The sequence below is a fragment of the Ciona intestinalis genome, chromosome 4 (assembly GCF_000224145.3).
Source record: "Ciona intestinalis chromosome 4, KH, whole genome shotgun sequence".
Lineage (NCBI taxonomy): Eukaryota > Metazoa > Chordata > Ascidiacea > Phlebobranchia > Cionidae > Ciona > Ciona intestinalis.
In genome coordinates, this window is record NC_020169.2 from 3,900,066 (window position 1) to 3,920,212 (window position 20,147).

At 37.8% G+C, this 20,147-nt stretch overlaps 2 protein-coding genes across 3 annotated transcripts in view; one reads left to right on the plus strand and one right to left on the minus strand.

Moving 5' to 3' along the window:
• Positions 1 to 172: 172 nt before the first annotated feature.
• The window catches only part of LOC100183261 (otoferlin), a 32,772-nt gene continuing 12,797 nt past the window's right edge, over positions 173 to 20,147 (plus strand). Inside the window, exons 1-31 of one of the 2 annotated variants that reach the window (XM_026834000.1) lie at positions 173 to 294; positions 642 to 700; positions 1,244 to 1,332; positions 1,609 to 1,708; positions 1,842 to 1,978; positions 2,332 to 2,379; positions 2,456 to 2,503; positions 2,913 to 3,077; positions 3,775 to 3,863; positions 4,167 to 4,281; positions 4,465 to 4,519; positions 4,761 to 4,955; positions 5,227 to 5,388; positions 5,554 to 5,633; positions 5,892 to 6,078; positions 6,296 to 6,482; positions 7,016 to 7,024; positions 7,758 to 7,875; positions 8,666 to 8,771; positions 9,456 to 9,564; positions 9,684 to 9,870; positions 10,152 to 10,272; positions 10,633 to 10,827; positions 11,411 to 11,527; positions 11,727 to 11,879; positions 12,235 to 12,415; positions 12,548 to 12,672; positions 14,507 to 14,641; positions 15,033 to 15,194; positions 15,489 to 15,575; positions 16,255 to 16,374. In XM_026834000.1, the coding sequence (XP_026689801.1) occupies positions 216 to 294; positions 642 to 700; positions 1,244 to 1,332; positions 1,609 to 1,708; positions 1,842 to 1,978; positions 2,332 to 2,379; positions 2,456 to 2,503; positions 2,913 to 3,077; positions 3,775 to 3,863; positions 4,167 to 4,281; positions 4,465 to 4,519; positions 4,761 to 4,955; positions 5,227 to 5,388; positions 5,554 to 5,633; positions 5,892 to 6,078; positions 6,296 to 6,482; positions 7,016 to 7,024; positions 7,758 to 7,875; positions 8,666 to 8,771; positions 9,456 to 9,564; positions 9,684 to 9,870; positions 10,152 to 10,272; positions 10,633 to 10,827; positions 11,411 to 11,527; positions 11,727 to 11,879; positions 12,235 to 12,415; positions 12,548 to 12,672; positions 14,507 to 14,641; positions 15,033 to 15,194; positions 15,489 to 15,575; positions 16,255 to 16,374 (3,720 nt within the window). In that variant the 5' untranslated portion in view covers positions 173 to 215. The remainder of the gene's footprint in view (positions 295 to 641; positions 701 to 1,243; positions 1,333 to 1,608; positions 1,709 to 1,841; positions 1,979 to 2,331; positions 2,380 to 2,455; positions 2,504 to 2,912; positions 3,078 to 3,774; positions 3,864 to 4,166; positions 4,282 to 4,464; positions 4,520 to 4,760; positions 4,956 to 5,226; positions 5,389 to 5,553; positions 5,634 to 5,891; positions 6,079 to 6,295; positions 6,483 to 7,015; positions 7,025 to 7,757; positions 7,876 to 8,665; positions 8,772 to 9,455; positions 9,565 to 9,683; positions 9,871 to 10,151; positions 10,273 to 10,632; positions 10,828 to 11,410; positions 11,528 to 11,726; positions 11,880 to 12,234; positions 12,416 to 12,547; positions 12,673 to 14,506; positions 14,642 to 15,032; positions 15,195 to 15,488; positions 15,576 to 16,254; positions 16,375 to 20,147) is intronic. The other variant, XM_018811788.2, reaches the window with a different exon arrangement.
• On the minus strand, positions 16,094 to 20,141 carry LOC108949472. Its single transcript, XM_018811796.2, has 3 exons — positions 18,671 to 20,141; positions 17,973 to 18,236; positions 16,094 to 17,484 (listed from the first exon to the last, which is right to left on the minus strand). Exons 1-3 carry the CDS (start codon positions 18,905 to 18,907, stop codon positions 17,167 to 17,169), a joined length of 819 nt encoding a protein of 272 aa, XP_018667341.1. The 5' UTR covers positions 18,908 to 20,141; the 3' UTR covers positions 16,094 to 17,166.

Below are 20,147 nucleotides of genomic sequence, written 5' to 3' on the forward strand. Positions count from 1 at the left end.
TCACCTAGTTCTTCGAGAAAGCGTTGCTACTAGTCTTATCTTGCGTAATCGAAAGGAAAAGTACCTGCCTGGGGGAGTCTTAAGGTGCCGGGGGCAACTTTTGCTGTGTATATTGTTTTAAACTGTGGTTTGTTTATGAATGAACACACACGTTCTTGGTTTTAACAGTAGTAGCAACAGACTTATTGGTAAAGTATGTCAGTGTAACAATCAGCATGTCGCTTGAGGTGCGAATCTTTAGCGTTGGCGGCCTAAAGGGCAAAGGCTCAAGAAACGCTCGGATTACTTTCAGAGGTAAGGGCTTGTTGGCTGTGTATGCAAACTACGACTTTAACCGACGAGTATTAAATCTGCTGCCTTGTCATAGCGATTTGACCAATACGTAAGATCAAACAAAGGCGTCGCCCGTTAACGTATATGGGAGAGTTTGTTTGAGATATAAGAACGCTGTTTCGTTATGTTGACCCTAGTTTCGTTGAAAACATTTGCTTTCATTTAATAGTTGTGAATCCGATTGAGACAAAAGCTCACAAAATATGGGTATTACGTTGCGCCACTTATATCTGTAAGCGCATTAAACACCGTATACTTGCCCGGCGGTATATATGTGATACGCCCGTATAATCTCGAATGTATTTTAGGTCACTCCTACAGCACACGAACGATCGAAGATTGCGAAAATGAAGCTCCATTTAACGAGGTACAAAGTCTTGAACAGTATATTTCCATGTCGTATTTATCCTGTTTTTAAGTATTTTATTGAACACATTCCCATTTTACAAATTTGGTGAAGCGTAGCGAACGAATTATCAAATGTACCACATCGGCTGTGGCGAATTAAATATTTATAACTACGAGCGCGTGGGAGGCAAGATCTTTATTTCGACTTTTCTGTATTGACTTTAAATCCAGAACCGCGTTTTGTTGTAATAGTTGAGTCGTCGCTGGTGTATATACTTCGTTTGATTGTGTTACAGTAAAATTTTAATTATTTATAAATTAGGTGTGTTATATATAGTGTTGTGGTGTAAGATGGGATACCTTTATTTCCTGATCGTGGTTTAAAAACAATTAACAATGCTCTTTTAGAGTCGTGCTTGTTTTCCGTAAACATTCTTTCCTTACACATTTTCCATCTTACCGTACCCTACTATCCAATTGCAACATCACACTTAAACATTCGTATACTGCACAGTGTAACTTTTCGTGCTTCTTGTTAACTTTTAAACTCCTTTTTTTTCAGATTTTCGACTGGCCTGTGGCGAGTCAGATCGAAGATCGAGAAATGATATCAATCGACGTCTACAATTACAATAAAGTATTTTCCAACAGGTCAGTTATTTATTCATATGACCTTTTTCCGATATAACACATACAAGGTTACATATACGTGACTTTTTGCGATATAACCCACACAATGTCATATATGGTTAAGCTGGCACTAGTCGTACGACGTGAGAATACGCATTTTATAACGACTGTCATTGCGCGCCAGGTAAAGATAAATAAGTTACATTCATTTACACAATATATAGGCCCAATATTGAAACGACAGGTAAACTTTATATATCCTTTCCAGCATGCTAATAGTTACGATTGTAATTCCAGGTTAATTGGCCGATTTCAAATGGTCCTCCAGCAAGTTGTAAAGGATGGAGAGATAACTTTGGAGGAACCTCTCTTGGACTCCAACAACACAGCCCTAAAGGTGCCATGCATAAGTAATTGGTCATTAATCGCACATGCCGTCACAAATCCATTGGTTTTATGGCCGGATAACTTAATAAAGTGCAACATGGGTCATGCATAATGGATGTTTGACGCGTGTTCGCTTTTCACAGACGACCATAAGCCTACAAATAAAGTACCTCGCCCCCGACGGTACAGTTGGGAATTGGTCCATCGAAGACTTCGAGCCTCAGAAAAATTTCAACGATGCTATGAGCATGAAGTCCTCGTCGACGATCACGTCGAAACGGTAAATTTAAATACAAATTTTCCACCAAAAATGCCTTTATTTAAATACAAATTTTATTTCTACACCTTCTATATTAATTGGTGTAGATAGTCGTCTTGTTTTTTTTCATAAAAATTGTACCCACAAAAATCGAAATTTCAAACACCGTTAGCCTGTAGGTCAAGTTGGAATATAAACCACCTTTCCGCAGTGCGAAACACAATTCTTCATACAATGTATCCTATAGCGATGATATGCAGACTCCATATATTACCAATCCGCTTATAAATTATTCACGCTTTGGTTTCCTACGTTGAACTTTGACAAATTTCATATCTTTATCTTAACCTATTCACGCTTGCTCGAACGGACAGTTTGTCAAAACAGTCTGTTAGACTTTCTGAGGGTGCATCAAACAAAAGGTAATGTTACTTACATGCATGGTTGTATATTTGGTCACAAAGCTTGTTTTTACATTTGTACATGTGACTCATTTAGCTTGCTACTTCAACCATTGTTATCGGAAGAAAACGCCGCAAATGAAAGGTATATGTTGTACCATACTTTCACAGCGTATTGCAACGTTCAAGCCATATAGCTAAATTCGTTTTAGATTTCAGTTAATCTCAATTCGCGTGTATCAAAGCGAGACCGAAATGAACAGCCGACTTTCCTAACGTGTTACTGTTGTTATAGCCACAAGCAAGTTTCTGTAGTTACCTATTGCTTTGGCGTACTAGCTACACATTGTGAATTGGCAATTATTTAATTTCCGCAAATACGAAAGTAGAATTACCTAGGTATCGCTTTGTTAAACGCAACGCTTCGTTGCCTCGGTTAGGGCCTTTGTTTGCCCAGCATGCCAACATCCCATGAATGTAACGCTAGTTTGAACAAATATACATACACTGCCGAACTTGGTGGATAACTTAAACATATACCTCATCGAAAGCAGTAAAGCTGATGGCAGTAACCCGGCTCGACCATCGTCCGGGCAAGGTCTCATTAAATTCCGAATGCTTGCTCATAAAGCTGCCTCAGCTGCCAACAAAAGCAACCTTGGTTCAATGGTTGAGATTGCCGGTGAATTAGAACACAACAAGAAATTACAGAAACTCGGGTATCTACGGAATACATAGACATGCAGTATATTTGCACTGGCATCTGCATCCGACACACCAAAATGTGTTATGGGTTCCCACTGAACGATGTGGTCTTGCATTTGAATGTTGTAGTTGATTCTTTTGGGACAAAACTCTATAGTTGTATTTGTTCCGACGAGAGCGAGGCTTTATCACGTCTAACAGGAGCTGCGTGAACGTTCAGCCATTTTTAAAACACACAATCACCTGCGTTACGAGCATGTCTCACTCATTTGATGGTTACTCACGATGTATAATAATTTCTTTTTATAGTTAGTACTGTAGGGTAAGATGGAATACCGTCAGCACCTTAATCACACTTTTCGGATCGTGTTTTTCAATAATTAACAACGCCTTTTTAGTGTACGGTTACATAAGTGTGTACACCACATAGAACGAAAATAATTAAACATGTTATCCTATCTCACCCTACTATATAATATGGAAGATGGGAAACCTTTTTTTCTATTTTCTTGTCTCATTTGGTAGTAAACAAAGAAAATTCAAAGAATTACAAAACCGTATCCTCACGGCCCCCATAGACCGTTGTTAATTGTTTAAAACGCGATTAGGATATGTGGACATTAGGTGCTACAGGTGTCCCTTTTTCCCTACCACACTATATGTTTGAAAACCGGTCCTTAACAAGCATAACAACAAAATATATTTTAACAGGAAAGGCATTGGAATACTTGGAGGATTCCGGAGCAAGCAAAGACCTGTTGATGATGAAGATCTTGTAATCACGAACATGGGAGCTTTAGGTTGGTATCGACTTTTGAAATCTTGAGATGTTTTTTGGTCGATACTGCCAATACGTATAAGACTTCAATGATGACACGGCCTATGCGGTATAGAGATAAAGTGCTTGCTGTACAGCAGTAGGAGGCTATAAAACTCTATTAAATTTAACGTAGTTTGCCAAAATATTTTATTACACAATTTTCCTAATATAAACAAATTTTGGTGTAATAAAAGTAGGTAGCTAAAACTTCCATTGAAAAACAAATTTTACACATCGTTGCTCAAAGTGCAAACCGTGAAAACACATTTTACGTTTCATTTAGAACCTGCTACGCCCTCACGAGAACCTCGAATCTTACTTAACCAATCTAATGTCGCATTGGACAATATCTCAGTCGTTTCAATGACAATGATGGACAAACCGGTTACTAACAAAAGGTACCGAAAAACAGTTATTTTTTGTTTCCCATTTTAAAATGTTAAGGACTATTGTTTTGGTTCTAATGCTATTTTTTGTTGTTGAAATAATTTGATTTTCGCTACTGAATTCGAAAAAAATAGATAAAAAAAGATGTTATCACCAAAAAAACTTTTTGCCCATTTTAAAACCTTGTTTCACAGATCCAAGCCAGAAACTCGGTTCGAATCAGGTGCATTAAAACTGCAAGACTTCCAGGTTAGGGCCAGTTACTTTGTATACCACATGGTATATGACTACTATGACGCAGTGCGACGGTTAACTTCATCTTTAGGAATATTACACTCTTGTCTAAATAACAAAATCTCATGGCGTGTCACGCTGCCGGACCTCAACCACGGTAAATTAGAATATAAATATAGGTTGGCCGTATGTTTTAGTTGCCCATGTACATTGTAGATTTCCAATTTACCTTTACCAACCTTGATTAACCCGCCAGGTCTCTGTCACCGTAATCGAGGCACGACAGCTCAGTGGAACGAACATGGACCCTGTAGTGATGGTACAAATTGGAGAAGACAAAAAGTACACAACACAGAAGGAGTCAACGAACTGTCCATACTACAACGAAGTTTTCGTGTTCGATTATCGGCTTGCAAAACAAGTGGTTTTCGACAAGATCCTTACACTATCGGTGGGGGATTGGTGTTCAATTATGTTGAAAAGCAGCTTTTTTTTGACGTATTTATAATCAAGTTATAGGTGATGCATTGAGTAGTTTGGGAGATAACAACATTTGTATTATATAAGTTGTTGGTGTTAGCTGCCTTTGCTGGCAATGTTTTTTCTTTAAGCACTGGCGCATTGACTATTCTAAGATAATCTTGTAAAATTGTTGGAGTAAAATGGCATTAACAGTCTATTTATGTTTATCATGCTGGTAACATTAAGATTTCACGGTTTAGGTTATTCATTCAAGAAACCTTCTTCGAAGCGGGACGTTAGTTGGTAAATTTAAAATCGACCTCGGTACAATATATGCCAATACTGATCATAGCTTCAGCCGCAAGTGGGCGGTATTAACCGACCCTGACGATTTAAATACGGGACCGAAAGGTTATTTAAAGGTGAGAAAATGAACAGCGTAATGAACCAATGCGATTGTCATACTACTAAACAATAATAAATCTAAACTCAGTGGTTTATATTTTCACATATATATGTAACCATAGTTTGCGTTAGGAGCATAGAAACGGAGAAAATGTGTTATTCTAAGCTGTTTGATTCGACAGGTTGACGTTTCAGTTGTTGGAAAAGGGGACACGATCAAAATATCGAAAGTTAACGAAGAAGAAGAAGACGACATTGAAAAGTAATTAACGTTGATGTGGTATCGCCTAAATACCCAAATTCTACTGTAAAGTGCATATACATGTAACACTATTTATATAGCATTTTCAAATGACGATTGCTAGCATATATAGTCTATAAGTTGGAGTATTTTGTTTTATCATTATACGATACCCAAGCTGCCTTTTTTGTGTATGTTTATCCTTAAAAGTTAAGTTACATTACAATATTAGTAAGTCATGCTCTAGGTTTGTAAAGTACAACTAAATTTAATTTCCAGCAATTTGCTTCTACCTGAAGGCGTGCAGGCGGAAAGGCAGAGAGCAAGGTTTATCTTTAAGATATACCAAGCAGACGGGCTTCCAAAAATGAACACAAGCATAACAGAGAAACTGAAGACAGTACTACAAGGTGAAGCGAAGGACCTTGTCGACCCTTTTGTGGAAATAACTTTCTGTGACCAAAAGGTACAAGAACAAGCAAACATATCAACATTATTTTATGAACACAAAACTATTTTAAATATGCGTTAGATTATTAGAACCTACGTTTGAACGACGAGGCAAGCCGGGAAATATGGACTTTTTGGAGTTTGTTTATTACACAATAAAGCACACTATACTTACAGTTTCTTGATGTTGTTTCTCTAGTACGCCTTTACAATTACTTTATTTCTTGTTTTAGGGCAGAACATCCGTTCGAAAAAACTCTTACGAGCCTTGCTGGAACGAACAAATCATATTCACTGAGTTATTTCCACCCTTGTGCAAACGAATCAAAGTTCAAATCAGGGACAAAGACAATCTGAACAACACAGTCATTGGTACAACGTATATAAGTCTGGACAAGATTGCCAATTCTGGAGACAGAGGTATTGTTATAACATAATGATAATTTTAAAACTTTAATACGTATGAGTACTAAATACTTATAAACATGTAATTTAATTCAATATAATAGGGTGGGGGAATAGGACACCTTTTTGTTCTATTTTCACGTCGCATTTGGTAGTAAACAAAAAACATTCAAAGAATTATATAGATCCGTATCCTTAGACTTCCATGAACCGTTGTTATTGTTTAAAACACGTTCAGGATATTTAAATATTCTGTGCTAAAGGTGTCCCATCTTCCCCCACCCTACTATATGTTTATTCTTTTCCGGAGCACACAAAACATACCTTCACGAGTGCCACTTTCTTTTCCTATTTATAACCAACTCTTCTCTACTGTTTTCATAAGTTTGAAATGGTAAGAACGAAGTATTTCTTTTCCCAGTTAAAACAGTTTATCTTCACCAATAAGTTCACTGTCAAAATGGATCTATTTTTTAAAATCATCAAAAGTTTTAATGATTTATTTTCACATCCATTCTGTTTTTTATGCTTTCTCGTGGACGGAACAGTACATTTCGGTAAACTTTTAGAAGCTTGCAAAAGTAGAGGCATAATAATCAAATGGGAAGTGCAATCGCAGTTATAACGCGATTGCTTTTTCCAATGCCGTCTCTGTAACCCTGATTAACCGGCCAGCAGTAGTAGTTTTACTATCCAGCCATGCCACAATAATTTGCATGTTCACGTTTTTGCTTTTGGTGAACTAATGACACTTAAAATCATTGAAAAGTGTTTTAACGCATTCTCAAAGCATGCAGACGTTGTAATCACTAAAATGTTGTACAAAATAAAAGCAACAGAAACTATTACATTCATTAAAGTATTGTGTCTGGCGTTTCCACACTGAACGTGAGGTTAATACAACGTGTTTATTCATAATTCATACAATGGGCTGGGGAAAACGGGACACCATTTCATTCTACTGTCTCATCCCATTTGATAGTAAACAAATAACACTTAAAAAAGTATAAAACCGTATCTTTACGACTCCCATAGACCGCTGTTAATTGTTTAAAACACGATCGGAATACTACTACAGATCGGAATGTATTATGTGCCAAAAGTGTCCCGTCTTCCCCACCCTAATATATATCCTAATTTCGAAAACTAATTTGTGTCTATTGCGTGTCTGCCCCAAAACGAAAATCGAACAAATCGTTTTGGAAATGTGCCCTAGCAGCAAATTTGCCATGAACGCAGTTTGTATTATTATTTCTATACCCACACTTTAGTAATCACCATGATATACAGGGTTCCTACCGACGTTCGGTCCAACTTACGTTAACATGTACGGATCCCCACGTAACTACACCATGGTCAATGAACATTCGGACTTAAACGAAGGACTCGGCGAAGGAGTGGCGTTCAGGTAAGATTGTTTTTACATTGAAATAACAGTGGTAAGCGCGCCTGCCTCTAACCCAACTGTAATGAGTTCAAGGCTCATCGCTGCTATATACCCTTAAAGACGCATGTTGTGTTGCTCTTGCAGGAAACTTAACGGCTGTTGTTACAGCTTTTTTTTGTAAATTAATGGGTTGTTTAAAATATTAGCCATGCAAAAAATAGAAACATAAGTTACATACGTGGTAACTCTTAAGCGGCCACGAGGTGTATGAAACGGAATATCTGTGTCGCAACGTTGGTCTAATTAAATTTATATCCAAACTTTTTACGGATTTGTGTGGACACCATTTTTTGTATAGTGCCCGTCGTTTTTGTCAGCATCTAATATTTTAATAACGGGTTCGATGGTACAAACGAGATTTATAGTGGAAACCCGATTGATGCAAAACAGATCAAGCAGATTGTATCAATATCGGTTAAACATTGATCTCGGTGATCAACCGTAATCTTACTTATTGAACAACAAACCGCCGGTTGATCCGAGTTTATTGGATTTTTAAATTAAAACGCTCTCCGAAACGTGGGTGTACCCATATTTGTCCACAACTACAGTCCAAAATGCCGTTTTCAAAGTATACTTGAATGTAACTTACTTCATCTTCGCGTGGCGGGAAAACTACACTCGTTTCATATATACATCTTGTGCCCGATGCGAATTATCACGAATGTTACTATTATGCTTATTCTGTTGTTTATTGCCTTTTATTTGCAATATACTAATTCTAACCTGCACTTTACGATATATTGTATAGGTCCCGACTTCTCATGGCATTATCTGTGGAACTGGTCAATATAAACGCATCGGAAGGGCAAGGATCATCAGATGTTGAAGTCGAATACATACCAGCACTATCGGAGGTATGACTGACAAATATTATTATAAATTATAGAATATAGGCGAATACAAACTGTGTAATAAACTAAAATATATGTGTGGTTAACTATAAGTACTTTATGGTATAACTTGTAATACATTGTTGGCACCTAAAACTCATATCTCCGAATTTTGTGTTTTAACAATTGATAACGCTCTTTTAGAGTGGTGAGAATGCGGTTATAAAATTCTGTAAATATTTTATGTTTACTACCGAAATAGACGATATAACGAATAAGAACTTGTCCCATCTTACCCCACCCTACTATGCTATATATAAACGTCGTACCGTCTGGCCAAAATCAAATCGTACCTTGTTTAATTTGCGAGATTGTCCTAAAACAGATATGAATTATTAAACTTTAGGCCATTTTGGGTCAACCTTTCGCAAGACAATCGCTGCGTTCATCGCCGCCTTCTCTAGACAAACATGCTTTCTTTGCACGATTATTTTCGGAATGCCCCTTACATGACCAATCGCACCGTCGCAGTCACGCTTATATTGTTTAGACAATCTTTTTCTATAAAAGAGCAAAACAGGCTTTGATTTATGACAAAGCACTCTATTATTTCATTAGCAATGACCGGAGGGTTTATTAAGCGTTCTAAGTTTTAAAGGAGTTCCTTGCCTCCGGTCATTCAGCTTTCCAATTTCATGTGTTTTACAGCTTGGAGCCGGGAAAATGGAAGAGTTTTTCCTCTTTGGCAGTTTCCTAGAGGCAAACATGATTGACCGCACCATGGCAGATAAACCCGTCACGTTCGAGGTCACAATAGGTGAGCCAAAGTCTATTCCAGACAGCTTTCTACGCTGTCAAAGATCCGCTACATTATTAATACGACACCAACCACAAAATTGCGTAGGCAACCTAACTACATTTGCACGGTTGTTTCAGGCAACTACGGTAATGATATTGACGGGGCGAACCTGAGTCAGAAACGGCGACGTAGCGACGGGAACGACAGTGATGACTCGCTGGAGGATTCGGATGACGAGAGCCAGTCATTACTCAAGGGGAGCATGAGTGATGACCCGAATATTCGCCCGCTTACACTGCCGGTTAAGCCGCTTACACACGACAAGTATACTGATTTACATAAACTATGTACACGTTATGTGGATTTGCGATTATACACAAACTAAAATCCCGCTTAATTTGCTTCCAGTCAAATGAAGGAAAATTAGAAGTCCGTTTGATTGCTGCTGGCTCTTTTATTTTATTTAGTAAAAATAGCACACCAAATTATCGTTCTAAAATGGACTTAGTTAACCGAGTGTACCATGTACGTGTCATAAATAGAAGATAAAAATATTTGGGCAAATAAATGATTTCCAAAAATAAAACATCGCTAATTTTGTTCAGGTACTACTACCACATGCCGTTCTTCGAGCAAAAGCCTTGCGTCTACCTTACCAGTTATTGGCACGACCACAAACGAAGGTTATATAACTCCAATATTATGCATCGAGTCGCAGACAAACTGGTAAGATGGAGTTTCCGAACCACTAACACCAATGGACGTACTTTGTACTGTGGTATATGGTTGTACGTGTGTAAACATCTATATAACCCGAACAGCAAAAATTACCAATATTTTTTTCTTTGTAAAAGACTAATCAGAAACCGATCAGAGTGAAATTTTCCAACAGTAGTTAGATATACACTGTGGTATTTTTGCACAGTTTTATCAACTGATTTTTTTGATTACTATCTAGTTTTCGTTCTAAACTGTCACCGTTTTACGAGATTACTGTCACTAATTGCCAAGCCTTCAGCGTAACGACTGTGATGGATGCTTTTCCATTACCCGTTTAACCGCTAATCCGCTACGTCGCTTTTGTAGGACGAGGGCTTGCAAGATGTCCAAGAAATGATTAAAACGGGTCACGAACGACCGGATCGAAGACTGAGGGGGGTGGCTGAGGAATTAATTAACGGCTGTGCGTCTTATACAAGACTTGTTAAAGGTACAGGCGGAATGGGAGCTGGGAGAACCCGCTTGGATCGGGAACGAAATAAGCTGTGTCTTCGTGAAGTGGTAAAGTGTTTGTTTTCGGGCGTTTTTTTAATATTTTGACGCATTTGGATTACACAAATACCATGCTTAATAATCTGTTCCGAGAAACTTGATTGCAACCGCAAGTTAAGGTGTGACTCATCGCATAATGTTTATGAATTCTAGATCTGACTCTTATTGCATTCGCATTTTTATGCCGTTCTCAACCGACGCAATTCCCAGAAAAACCGGCTTTGCAAGCGCGTCAGCAATGTGCAAAAATTACGCACATGTAGCGCGCATACCCTCGATCCCGTCCCTGCATTTTGTATGTCATGATACTGATTTCGTATATTTTGAAAACAAACAACCAACGCACGCAGTTCCCACTATAGAAACTGCTCGATTGGATGCATTGTCGTACTAACCCAAAACCCTTATTATAACGGGGTATCATTGCTGTAGCAAAACAACTTATTTTCGGTCTGTTATCAAGATTATGGCAATGACGCACTCTATAGCACATAGTACTTTCTTCTCCACAATTCTATGTACGTCACTACTGGCATTTGCCTTTAAGTAATATTTAATATTTTTGAACATAATCGACTTTTGAAACTTCAAGGAATGGATTGGCAAAGAAGCAAAGAAAGTTAAGACTTTCGTCAAACCAAGCACACTTAAAGAAAACATGGCGAAAATGAAATCGCTTTATTCAAAGTTCAAAGGCTTATGCGACGATGTAAATATAACATTTTTTTAACCTCAAACTGTATTTAAAAACCGACTATACTTTTCATAAATATTTTTAAAAGTAATGCGAAAATAATTTTCATAAATACGATGTGCATTCGTAAATATGAAAGGCAAACAATAAAATGGCCTGAATAGTCAGTACTATATAGTCAACACACTATAATAGCATTTGTTTGCATTTTCAGCCACAACATTCTATACCTGATGTGTTTATCTGGATGCTTAGCGGCCATAAGCGCGTAGCTTACGCTAGAATTGCCGCTAGACAGATCCTGCATTCGGTGAGACAGGAAGAATGCGGAGAACACTGCGGAAAAATCCAAACTATCTTTTTACGGGTATGTGTGAGCATATTCCAGAAATGATCATTTACTAATAATTTTTTATTATTTTCATGTACCTGTCCGCCATTGTATTTATTTTCACTTTTTCACAACGAACAAATTTTTTATGCATATTTATTGATGCAAAATATTCTTTGTTAAAAGTATCAAACGATTTGTTACTTCTATAAGTTAATTACACCGGAACGAACGGGTTTTGCCTTTATAACCAGAACTGCGAAGTATAACGTATATGTTCATGCATTTTGCCGGAATTTTTACTGTGTGGATACTAAGTTTTCAATTGTTTAACTTTGTATACTATTGTCAATAAATAAATTATAAAATAAAAAATACAATTTTATTTTAGCTGCCCGGTAAAAAGAGTCTTGGGTTAGCTGGTTGGAGCATTCAAGCAAAGATTGACATCTACTTGTGGTTTGGCTTGGCCAAAAACAAACGCGATTTCCTGAAAGGTTTACCACAGGGATACACAACAACGAGAGCAGGAACTTCTATAAAGGCACCGCCCAAGTTTCTAAATTATCCAGGTGTGTATTTTCTGTGTTTTTTTGGAAATCTTGTATTTATTTGAATTTATTCTTTTCGTGGCAATTTTACAACAAAAAAAGGTAAAATTAAAAAATACAAAAAATGTCGTCATGTCTATTTTTGTATTTAAGACCGTCTACAGTTTGAATTGCGTGCCCATATGTACCAAGCAAGAGGTTTAATCGCAGCGGATGATACAGGGCTGTCGGATCCGTTCGCTAAAGTCATATTTTCCACACACACCGACACAACACAAGTAAGTAATCTATTTCTCCACTGCAGTTTATAGTAATTTGAATTACAAATATGAAACCTGGTGCGCAATCATAAACGTATATATATAGTATAGGGTGGGGAAGATGGGACACTTTTTTCCGTTTTCCCGTCCCGTTAGATAACAATGAAAATTCAAAGAATTATAAAACCGTATGATCAAGACTTCCATAGACCGTTGTTAATTGTTTATAACACGATCAGAACTTGTCGATATTATGTGTTAAAGGTTTCTTATTTTCCCTCACCCTACTATATATCTAATAAAAAAATGAAAAAAATAAAAAAAGAATGTGTTACTTCGATAGCTTTAAATTGACCATGCCACAAAGTATAGACAAGAATTTGAACACACCTCGTTTCGTTTATTTTTTATGCGGTTTGAAAATTTCCCATGTTCTGTGTATTCTGCGTATAAAGCATTTTAAGTGGTAGTTTACTCTTAAATCACTTGAAACACGCGAAGCCGTAATAATTTTCAATTGTGAGTTCCACTCCACTGCCATGTAATCATTCACCCCGCAACTGCTACGCACTCTATGTTATGCTTCCGCCAAATTTCTTACGCTTGAGGATATTCGCTTTAATGTTTCGAAATATGCCCTTCCGGAATTTTAGCAACTGTACTTTCGTTTATGTTGGCGGTTTGGGCCGGAAATTAAACACTATATTTTGTAAACGTAATTGTTTAATTTTCATAGACAATATTACTGCTTTATTTCAACTTATTAAATCGTATACATTCTCCTATATCAGTTGTCGTGATAAAATCTATATTTACCCACGCAGAACGTGTATTGACTTTTTTAATTTAACTTTGTCCATTTTTGGCACGATACCATATCACGTATAGGTACATAATAAGAACAATGTATTTTGGAGGTCTTAAACACAACTTATGCGCCAAATACTTTCTGTTTCCAGACATAACGCATTGAATATCCATAGCTTATAGCGTGTTTATAAGCAACATGCTATTTGCGCTTTAATTCGAGATCTCACGCCTATTTCTGCGGTATCGTACATGTCAATTGAATCTTGGTATTCCCGTGGGCAGAATTCCAGAGCGCATTTTAAGAACTAGTACAGAACTTCGTGATTTTGAGGCCTTTGTTCCTTGTATGGTAGCAGTATTGGGCAAAAATGCACGTGATCATTGAAACTATGCTTCCTACGAAAATGAGGTTATACAGACGCATGACACGCTATAGGATCTGAGATTTAGGTTAGAATTGGCCTATTACCCCGACGCACAGGGTGCTATATCCAATAAGTGACCAAGTTGAAACATGCAAACACCTCTATATTGAAATAAACACAAAGCGTTATGCATCTCAAACCTTATTTTGGTGTTACATTTCAAAAGGCTATGCTGACAAACAGGTATTTCTACCTTACAAAATTACAGTTGGTCTCGGGGTAAGATGGATATCGTTAAAACATAATATCCCATGTTTCCTAATCGTGTTGATAACAATTGCCATACTTCTGTAAATATACCTTGTTTACGACTGAATGTATAACGTTAAGGATAATAAAAAATGAAGACAAAATCTTATCTGAACCAACTGTATAGCAGAGTGGAGAAAGATGAGACACCATCTCATTCTATTTTCTCGTCTCACTTGGTAGTAAACAAAGAATATTCAAATAATTATGAAATCGTATACCTTCACGACTCCCATAGACCGTTGTTAACTGTTTAAAACACGATTAGGATAATTGGAATTTATGTGCTAAAGGTGTCCCACCCTACTATATTAACATATAGACCAAGTTACCCCAACTTATTACATCACTCATTTTCATGTTAACAGGTGATAGACGAAACACTCAGCCCAACATGGGACCAGACACTCATTATGCCCAACATTACATTGTATGGGAGGGCGGAAGAACTTCGAGACGATCCGCCGATCATCATTGTTGAGATATTCGACCAAGACAACGTGGTATGTTAAGACGCTTATCGAGAGCCAGCTATTATTCGACACTTCAATAAAAATATAAAGCTGGTATAAAATTTTAGCAAACCAGAAAACAGAAATTTCTCCAAAAAGGCCGAATAAAATAAGTATTATGTAAAATATCCCCTTTTATTAATTTTGTTTCTAAATTAGTTAAGAGGGCCTGCTTATAACTTGTTCCTATAGATTTCTAGTGCGACATTTCAAGCTTACATTCTTATAAACAGGTTTGTTGATGTTATCGGGTCGGCAAACCGGCTTGAAACACAACTCAAGTTTACTCCCGGCGTTTTGCTTAAGTTTACACCACGTATATGAGACGCGCCTGTGGTGGCATTGCAGTATACTCATGCAGGGACGCGTTTTGCATTTGCAGGGCAAAAACGAATACATAGGCCGTACTATTGCAAAGCCTGTGGTAAAAATGAGCAGTGAGAGATACGAAGAGCCGAGGTTCCCGCCCCAGCTCGACTGGTTTCAAGTTTACAGAGGCATGACCAAAGCTGGAGAGGTTTTAGCCGCATTTGAACTGTTGCAGGTGATGTACTTTGTTGCTTTTACTATTGTACGTCATTGGCGCACGTTGAATAGCCATTGACGAAAATCTCGCGCCCACTTTGGAAACTGTTTCCGTTCGTTAAAATCCCATGACTCATGAAATCATTTTACCTAATCTGCAAGATTTACTTCCTATTTCGGCTGCGAAATTTTCGAAGAATGCTTCGTCAAGCTTTGATAAACAAGTGAACTTCGAATGGTCATGACGTCAAAGCTCGGCCGACTTGCGCCCTGCGGCTGCAGCGGCGGCTTGTTAATCTAAGCAGTATTCCAGATCCCGTACGATCAAAAGCAGATGGACGATGTACTTCTGGCACGATGGAAAGAGACAAAGCGAAAATCCCGGCGTAATATTTTCGAGGTTTGCCAAGGGTGGCATATTTCCGTCTAATTTAATGTCTCACGTTGCTGCACTTTGTATAACCGCATGGATGACCTTGGTCACCTCACACGTCATTGAATGTTGTGTTAATTGTCATTATACCTCTCTGGGTTATTCCACCGTGTGCTAACTACACACCTGTACAAAAAGCTAACACAATTGAAAAGTTGTTTTTCTAATTGGATTTGAGTATGTAATTGACTGAGTGAGTTCTGCTCTGCTAACAAATACTTAAAGTAATAAGTTTATAGCAGAGCGCGTTTGAAAAAATGGCGGCTCTTCTAAATTTATTTTAATTTGCACTTCGTCTGAACGTGTTTTTTTAATTTATAATTTCCTCTTTGTTTGTGCCAAAAATTGTTTTGCCGGATTAGTAAACGGTATAATGTTGTTGAACAATGCATATCCAACAGTAATTTTTTATGAAAGGTGGCTTTTTGCGTTAAAATTGCTCTATGTCTGCATGGTATATACTTAAGCTATAACTATACACAAACTATATCTCATAGCATGTTCTGACCAATGTTTTAAAGGCAAGATTTAATTAAATAAATAACAATTGAACGTAATGCGGAAGCATCATAAAGAATAACAACTAAATTCACAGTACTGAAAAAAAATTAACAACAACAAAAAATTAACAACATAATATTTTTAGATCAAGTCCGCTGCTGACGAAGACTCGATGAAAATAACAGAATCAATACAAACTAACCAAGGCCACAAGTTTACAGTTCCTAAAGGAATACGTCCTTTGCTTGCGAAACACCGTGTGGAGGTAAGGTTTCAAGAATGCAATTCAAACTAAAAGATAAGATCAAATATGGTGCAGAATATTCCGTTTGCTATGGCCTTTTTTACTATTGCGGATAAACCTTTTTATATCAAAAAAGTTACTTAAATAATTATCGTTCAATAAATAAACGTCTGGGTTACTTTAGCACACGCCAGGAACGATTTTGAATTTAATTTTTTAAACATAAAAATGGTCGCCCTGTTCGGTATTTTTTGAATGGCCTTTATAGTAACATACATATCAAATCAAAAAAAATCATTTCAATTTCACCTTCAAATATGAAGTCATTGCACGTCTGTTACATGATTGCAAATAATTGGGAACCAACCATAATCTTGGTTCAATATGAAAATCCTTTAACGCCGAACCTTGAAATCATTAATGAAGCTATCGTTCTCTCATTACTGCATAAGGTATTATAATTGTGTTAACCCCCCTTGCAATACTGTGCCGCTGTTGTTGCCATGTTTATCTACATAGTTATGCAGGTGTGGCACACATCGTCTTTTCTTCGAAAGTCGACGATCCGGTTTTCTGACTTTTGCTCGATGTAGCAGTTACCAAAATCTTAGCGTTTTTCGTTTCCCCGCATAATGGTTTATATCCGACAATTAAAATTTAGAAGGTTCCGGTATCGTACGGTTTTGACATGTCTGCCTCTTTCTCCGTGTTATATAAACACACCCACGGTCGTACTGGAGTTTCCCATGCATCACCCTTGTGTTCTCAGCGGAATTTTCGCGGGCTGTTTCGCTATCTTTGAATACCAAGGATCTAGGTCGAACCAGCAATAAACAACGAGCAAGCGGCGTTTAACCTGACCCAATCCTTACACCAAAGTATTTCCGGATCGTGCCTTGTCGGGGTACAGTCATCAAACCTTGCGTGTGGATGAGCCCGCGTCCAGGCACGCGACACCCAAAACATCGCGCTGTGCAGCGTCTGTTCTGTTTTGCATCTGCTGTTTGGAACGTCTATTTCCGGCGTCGTGTTCCGACATACCCCGACGAAAAACGACTGCACGAGTTCGTTATGAGTAACCAATGTCACCAAATGACCGGACTTGTGTTCCACCCACATCGGTGTTATCACCTGAAACAAAATTTTAATATAAAATTTTGCGGTCTTTATGCATTAACAAAAATTTATTAAATATGCTGACCTAAAATTACAATGCGCCCATAAAAGGCCATACGAATAGGAAATTTGCGTTGTTTTATTCATGCTACAGAAATATAAAAAAACTGTCGCATTCTTGTGCTTTGCTAATTTTCGTCGATGCAAAACAAGTACCAAGTACCTCTCTTTCATGCTAAAGCCTTTACTTTGTCTTAAAGAAGGGCCTATCCAAACGAATTGGAATGAGGCTTGTGCGGTTTATTCGAACGCTAAAAACTAACATTTTAAACACTTGTCGCATAGTTTGCTTTGCTAAAGTCGGCCGATATATTAATTTTCACACGTGTCGTCTTTGAGGCCAACTGGCTTGTACGTTTTATCGATTACTACAGATTTAATATTCGGAAGAACAGTCGCATCTTGTACATCGCTATAGTAGTTCAATGAAAAAAGGTCAATACCATTCGTGTTGTTGGGCATACTGGCAATATACTGCTATGACTTCTAGGTGAAGGAGCTCTACTTTCCGAGTCTAAAACTGCTGTCATGTTTGCCAGTTGATTCGGGTCAACGAATAAATGTCTGTTTTGCCGTATAAGTTCTTCTGCCGGTTGTGTGCCCGGTAATGGAGTGGGTGTAGGTGGTGTCGTTGTTGTCGTTGTTGTCGTTGTTGTCGTTGTTGTCGTTGTTGTCGTTGTTGTCGTTGGTGTCGTTGGGCCTGGTAGCTAAAAACGAACAAATTTTGACTTAAAAAGGTGTTTGGATGTATGCACTTTTTTGCTCTACGCTAAATTAGGTTCTAGAATGTTATATAAATTTAAAAGGCAATATAAGGTGACACGTATACGTTTCAAAAATGTTTGTCAAAAGAGTAATAAAAGAACTGCATTCTATTGGATGTAAAAACTGCTTTGTGTAGATTTTAAAATGGTTTTGGCCGAGTTTAATTTTTGGTTGAAGTGTGCGTGACAAAATTATACGTATAGCCGCTTTAAACGAACACTATGTATCATTTAAAAAATGCATAAAATTCCGATTTGGATTAAGCCCTGCTTTATAAGCAGGTGTTTGGGATACAATGTCCTTTATAATGCGCAAACACCATAAAGTTGATCACGTTTTCTAAACAGTCGACTTGGTTTATAAACCTTGGTCTTACCTCAGCGCCCCTCCGTGGCTGGCAGTGATACTCGCTGAAGAAGTTGAAAACATCGGTCAGTTGTCTTCCACACACGTGCAAACAAAGATAACATCTTGTCATATCCCTTTCGAGCGTATTACACTGCAGTAAACAGTCCCGGCAAGTGTATGAGCGCCTTGGGTTTGCTTTTAACGAAGGCAGCGTCGACAAAACAACTGCAAGTTTTAAAACTGTAACCAAATATCCAACTACCATTCTGTCACGTATTTGGCATCAGTTGCCCAAAACAAAGTCCGAGCATTCTAAAATTGATAATCGGATTGATTTATTTAAATAAATATGTTTGCTGCAGGACTAAAATACTTGGCAATGTTCTACGTATTCGGCTGTCCTAATCCGAAACCTAACTCGCGACTGCAAATAGCTGACATTCTCGCTTATTGGGCTCAAGTGTCTACTAGGTGTGCTTAAGCTCACTAAAGCGCCTGCTTTTATCGTTCAAAATTGAAAATCTTGTAAATAACCTACGGCGGAAAAGCTGGGCATTGGGAGGCCGCAATGTTTACGCAAATTGATTGTATCCGCCGACGTAGCGTCCCTTCCTCCGTCGCCTGCTGATGATGTGGCCAACTCCTCCTGGCACGACGTTCAGATTAATATGCGCAATACTTACAATCAACTATCGAAGAATAATATTTTAATCAAGCTACTTAATTTTACAGTTTGCCTGGAAAGTACCGGTTGCCGCATATAATCTTCTCGATTAACCAGATTGAGAGATGTAGTCTCTTCGTTGGTCAGCAGCGTACATTTATAAAACCGTCAACTACGACTGTTTTCACGGCACGCATGCGAAACAGGCGATTCATTAAACCACAAAGAGAAGACATCTCGGCGGTGCGTGTGCCACAATAACCATACCGTTGTATGCTTGAATATAAAACCGGTTTGCGAGTAACTTCTCTTCTCTTAAACTCAAACCGTGTCAACCAACGCTCAGTTACATTGTATGACAATGGTGTAAAACATGAAATATAATATCCAAATTTGCTTGAGGTGTCTATAGTCGTACTTGAGTTACACTACATGTTAGACTTGGCTAGTTTTGGCGTCAAAATATACATTTTTTTGCAGTTACATAACTCACAATTCAAAATCTTTCGTTTTTTTCCTGAAATTCACTTTCTAGACGAGGCCATCGGATTTTTGACGGCAGACTTATAATATATATTAATATGTTCCCCCAAAACAATGTTTATTATACGATGGGACCGACACTCTAATCTTGTTCTGATTAATCGGATCGAACTTTCTCGCTGAAATTAAACCGATATTCTGAGACGTTTAGTAAACATGCAGCACGTCGACTGCATTTCTCCCTAACTCGAACGAAGCTACAAAATATTGTTTACCGTGATTCATAAAACAGGGGGATTACGTATAAACTAGGCTGAGATTATTTACCGCCTATATGCGACCAGATGCGAATACACGA